At 46.5% G+C, this 6,000-nt stretch overlaps 1 protein-coding gene across 1 annotated transcript in view; it reads right to left on the bottom strand.

The window, feature by feature from the left end:
* LOC101735602 (paired box protein Pax-5) overlaps positions 1 to 5,671 on the bottom strand; it is a 44,503-nt gene extending 38,832 nt beyond the window's left edge. Inside the window, exons 1-2 of the mRNA XM_062676680.1 lie at positions 5,627 to 5,671; positions 3,573 to 3,858 (exon numbers count right to left, since the gene is read on the bottom strand). Coding sequence (XP_062532664.1) covers positions 3,573 to 3,858; positions 5,627 to 5,671 — 331 coding nt within the window. The remainder of the gene's footprint in view (positions 1 to 3,572; positions 3,859 to 5,626) is intronic.
* Positions 5,672 to 6,000: the final 329 nt, after the last annotated feature.

A 6,000-nucleotide genomic window follows, 5' to 3' on the forward strand; every position in this document is an offset into this window, starting at 1 on the left:
TGCCCAGGTGGGGCTACCCTGGGTCTTAGAAAACACTCGCCTTGCGGCGAGGCCCCAACTTCTCGGACCTGAGCGGTTCTATTGAACACAGGTGGCGATGCGGCACGATTACTGCAGGACAAAGAAAAATCACAACAAAACGGAAATAACAAAAAGAAACAAAACAATTAAACACTTCCAGGAAGACAGTTTGTCGGCAGATGTACCACGAACACAGAAATAACAAAAGGAAACAAAACAAATAAAAACTTCCAGGAAGAGCACTTAGTCGGCAGATGTACCACGAACACAGGCCGCGCGAACAATGGCCGGGCTAACAAAAGCCGGGCGAACAAAGGCCGGGCGATCGAGTGGTCGATGAGCACGTCCGCGCGTGACGGGTGCCTCTATCGGAATGAGGAAGTCAATCGTGAACATTTGTTGAGTACGTATTACATTAGAAAAATTGGTACCCGCTTAAGATTCGAACACCGGTGCATCGCTCAACACGAATGCATCGGACGTCTTATCCGTTAGGCCACGACGACTTAGAGTGGAGCCGCGCCGCGCCGCGCAGGGCAGGGCAGGGCAGGGCAGGGCAGGGCGCCGCGCTGTGGCGCAGGACTCCCGCCTGCCCCGCGCCGCTATTGGTCGTCGCTTACATTTGCTCGGCTTCATGAAACTGCCTATATTTTATAAGCGGCTTTTTATATTTATCGTGTCGTTGCGATAATGTCGTTACGGAACGTCATTGCGACGGTTATTGCGCTGTTCCGGCGTTACGAGGGTCCCGTGTCGTCTGCGCTTGTTTATGTCACGCCGATATCAGTTCGGGACAAGCTGTTATGAACCAAGCCATAGCTATAGATAATATGGTGACTCTTTGAGAGCGGAACTCTGATCGTCCGTGCGGCGGCCGCGTTCCTCGCGTCTGAACACGTCACGCCGCGGGGCTGGATGCAGGAACCACTCTGAGGCTTCTCTGTCATATGGCATTTAGTTGGGCTTAGAATGGAGTCGACCCGTGGTCTTGAATCATCCGAGACCTCGCAGCCGCGCTCAGAGTCCGCTAAGATGATCGTAGCGATTCAGCGACACTCATGACTTAAATCAGTGAATTTAATGGTACTTTGGATGATTTAACGACAAAAGGAAGATCGTCCGAATGTTGTTGTTCGGAATTTACGTATACCTGTATGTAAGGTAATCTTGAAAATGTCACAAGCGAGATTCAGGCATCTGTCAACTTTTTTGTGTTTTATAATAGCACAATCGGAAATCACGGCCGCTATTGACGCGCTCAAACTCAGGAGAGCCCGCGGTTCAGACCACGTTACCTCGGAAATAATAAAGATTGACTTGTGACTTGAATAAAGATTGTCTTGACGCTGTAAAAGTTCTGCACAAATTTTGCGACAACATCTGGCGAACTGGAAGATGGCCATCGGACAGGACAAAGTCGATGACGATGATGAGGACCTCTCCACAAAAAGGGATCTATTTCCAAGTGCGACAATCACAGAACCCTTAAATATTTTTTAATAAATATAAATATTTTACTAACAGTCACGCCACGTTAACTGGTCCCGTGCTAAGTTCGTAAAGAACTTGTGTTACAGGTACCAGATAACGGAAATAAATGTAAGATTTTTATTATACACATACATATATTTAATATACATCCATAACCCTGGAAAAGACATTTATGTTTATCATACAAATATCTTCCATTGGCGGGATTCGAACCCGCGACCCCCTTGTGTAGTGACCATGTCACTTACCACTACACCAGACGGCCGTTGCCTTCATATCACACCTTGTTCTGCTTTACCGACTACAGTAAGGCCTTTGACTGTGTAGTTTGGTCGGATTTATGGAGGATACTCGAGGAGCCGGGGGTGCCTCCACACCTTATTGTTCTCATTCGCTCTCTATATCTGGACAATGGCGAAACTCGAAATCTGCACATTTGAGCCATTTAGCTTTTTTTTTTTTTATTGCCTTTGTAGGCAGACGGGCATACGGCCCACCTGATGGTGAGTGGTTACCGTCGCCCATGGACTTCAGCAATGCCAGGGACAGAGCCAAGCCGCTGCCTACCGCAAAAGCTTCAGTAGAGGAGTAAAACAGGGCTGCATCCTATCTCCAATTCTCTTTAACATCTATGGTGAGTACATAATCAGACGGGCGCAATAGGTGGTACTAACATAACAAACCTGCGCTATGCAGATGACACACGCTCTTCGCTGCCAGTGAAACCGAAATAATTAACCTCCTTGCCCGGATTGAAAACATTAGTTTTCCGTTGGGTCTCAAAATCAACCATAGCAAAACCAAACTATTAATAGTGGATTGTGCCACGAGTCTTGAACTAACGGGAACGTTGAACCTTGAAATCGTGACCGACTTTATCTACCTAGGGGCTAACATTACTAACTCAGGGTCATGCGAAAAATAAATAAGGAGACGTATAGGGATGACCACGATGGCCGTGATGGAATGTCTCAACTACATAAGATATGGAGAGACCGAAACGTCTCGTGGAAAACAAAACTCAGGTTGGTGAATTCGCTGGATTTCTCGATATTTTGTTACGGAACGGAGACCTGGTCACTGAAAAAGGCTGACAGATACCGCATAGACGCCTTCGAAATGTGGTGCTGGAGGTAATTGCTGCAGATTCCATAGACTCCCCTTGCGCACCAATGTATCAATACTGAAGGAGCTTATTATTGAAGCTAGAGTCTCCACAATATGCATTCGTAGAGTATTTGAGTTCATTAGACACATTCCTCAAAAGGAGGGTCACAATCTCTAGCAGCTGATGGTGACGGGCAAGATAGAGGGCAAACGTCCCAGAACACGCAGTCCCACGAGATGGTCGGACTAAATTAGGTCTTGTCTAGACATCAAGCTCCACGATACTCTCCACGAAGCCAAGGATCGCAGCAGATGGAGAAGAATCATACAAGAGAGATTGATGCTGCGTGAGAGTCACGATCTTCAGCTATGAGGAGAACGACGCAAGGAGGAGGATAATAGCTAACGCCACACCACACGGTATCTACTCGTGTGCGTGTGTGCTCGCTCGAACGAAAGTCCTAAAGCAAGTCCTAGTCGTACGTCTCGGCTAGGTGTTCTAAAGAATTGGAATTATGTTTATTGTTTCAGTAATTCCATAAAATAAAGTAGCAGTAGCCTGGACTGTAACCAACATGTCCCTGGACTCGGTACACGCTTACTTACATGTAAATACCTACGGGCTATTCCACTGACTGCTCTTCAATTATCACCTGTGAAGGTATTTTGATAATTTATTTGTGTCGTTTCCAAACTTCGTAATAGCGCTCCAGGACTACGCAAGCCGACGCCACCTGGTGGGGACTACTGACCGACAGCCCGCGGAGTACCGGTGCGACCAGAGCGACCCAGCTCAGTCGGCTACACTAGGACTGTACACAGAGCTCTCCCTAAACTGATAATGTTCTGTTCAAAGTTAAAAGGGGTCGTTATGAAATACCTAATTAGAGAGATTAAGGGGCCTACTATCGGCGTAAGGGAACAGAGTAGGGTTGTTGGCTGCAAGTACTCACACGTGTAGTATTCCATCATGTTCTGGTTGTAGCGGTAGGCGGCGGAGAGGTCGACCCCGGCGCGCAGCCCGAACAGGGCCGCGAACGTCGCCTTCCCCTGCCCCTCCACCGTGGCAGCTCTCTCCTCCCCGCGCGACACTGCACCGCAGGTCCTCCCACACGCACTGCACCTCACTCCTTCCACCACATCCTCACTCACTCTCCTTCTACTTTTGTATGATGTATTTATGTGTTTATTTCGAACTTCACGATAGAAACAAATAGTTTTTGTCGGTTTTGTAAGCCGCTGTTACGTTCTGATCGCAATCATACTTTTGTAGACGAATCTTTAAACGAATGTTCGATGATTGTTATCGGTTAAATACGTATTTCAATTTGTTTAAACTTAAGATGGATTAAGAAGGAACACTGTGCGCGAGGCAGCCACCGTGGGCAGTCCGCGGCGGAGTCTCCGAGCAGCACCGGAGGGAACTAAGCTGGGCTCGGTGATTGGACGAGGCGCACTTAATCATCGCAGATTTACAAAAAAACTCGTCCAATCCGCAGTCCGCGAGCCGCCGGTGACGTATCTGGGAGCCGGTCGCTGCTAATTTCAATGCACTAATGATTTTCTCAACAAAAACCCTCTTGAGTGGCGTGACCGCGATTGGTCGCCGAAGCAAGTTATCCGCTTGTAGTCATTTCGCTGGTTTTGGGCGATTTTCCGGTGTTTGAGCGCGGGTTTCCGGTTGAACGGAGGCAGGTGGCTTCATGAGGCTCGGGTTCTCACGACAACGCCGACGTGGCCGCTCCTTATCATCAGGATGTAGACGGTAACGCGTTTATGTTGCCGCGCTGTTGGTCGTTTGTCACGGAGCCTCGCCCGGGCGGCTCTGAATATTCTTCAGACAAACTATAATCTGTACGACGGAACTAATTTGGTTTCCTTTTAATATAAAGTGCTTACTTTTGATTAATATTTTTTTTAAACTTTTTCTCTGTTTGGCTCCATCGATCGGTACATGAGGATGCTAATGTCCCAAGTAATCTACAGGAACAAAAGTACTGACTGTAGTAGAAAATGACTGTTGTGCAAGTGGCCACAGAGAGCGGCAGTGGCGGCAGTAAGTGCCGACGGCGGAGGGCGGTGCGTCCCACTCTACCAACCGTCACGGCCACGGGTTATCTTCCAAGCAAACTAGTCCCAGCTCATAGTTCGAGTCCATTTCTTTCAAGAGAAACGTGCACTCAATCTTTTGGACATCGAATTAATTTATTTTTTGATATTGAATTAAATTCTCACTGACCTACACATACATAAAACTACGCTACGGTTTAATGTCGCGTTTTACGACGGTGGCGGCTGAGGTGGCTCAGTGATATCTTACTCACTTTGAGAATGAAGAGAATGTTTTGAATCGCGAAGATGTCAATGCACTTTAAACGCGAGATGAAATCGTAAACAGTACAAGTAGTTCACTGTATGTGTGTAGGAATCGGCGACGCACGGAAACTAAACAATATACTGAATTAAACATATTATTATTTTGTTATATTTCAAAACATTGTCGATATCTGCGAGTGACGGAAAAGCATCCGCAAATATTATAATACAAATATAGATATGTAATTATAATGGCGGCTCCTTCTGTTTGTGTCGTACGCATAAAACAATCAACTCTAATTTTGACTTTTTGAAATATGTGAAGAACTTGAAAAAGTACCCATCTCAATCAATGAGCTGAGATGTCTACAAGTATCAAAGTATTTAGGCAGCCAGGTGTCCCATCCGGCGCGGACACCGCGGCTCATCACCACACGCACAAAGCCGCACAACTAATCAAACACAATTATTTGAAGTTACGCGTTGACACTTATCCACTTTACAAATCTAATAATGACAGAAAGAGTTTTGAATGTATTGCCGCAGCTCTTTCATTGTTAGATTAACTGAGCGCGTTTGTAGAGTACTGTAGAGTCGGACGGTCGACTCTACACAGATAGTTTCGGGGCTGGTGTCACGCCGATGACTTGCGATAATCGGATCAGTTACCGCGTTATCTAAGACGTCGTACCGTGGGACGTCGGTTCCATGTTTTGAGGATGTAACCCGACACCATGAGAGTCGCTACGCCGGCCTTGTGTCTACATGACGCTATTATATTTATATGTATGATAGACAGATACGTTATCTTTAAATGATTCGTTCGTAGATAGAATCAAAGGAATACGAGCGCGGTGCGGAGAGTCACAGGCGCTCACGTGATAGTTTCATAGAGATATACACTGTTTTAAAATTGTGTAGAATTTGTTTTAAAGAAGTCCTAATGAAACGAAGCCGCGACTTTTTGCAGCGAGCAGCTCTATGCGAAGTTGTCGTGTCATTTGCGCTGAAAGTCAGTTTCGTATCTACATACGTTCCTGCACTGTGCGTGTTTGTTTGTAACGT

This window comes from Bombyx mori, chromosome 27 (genome assembly GCF_030269925.1).
Source record: "Bombyx mori chromosome 27, ASM3026992v2".
Classification (NCBI taxonomy): Eukaryota; Metazoa; Arthropoda; class Insecta; order Lepidoptera; family Bombycidae; genus Bombyx; species Bombyx mori.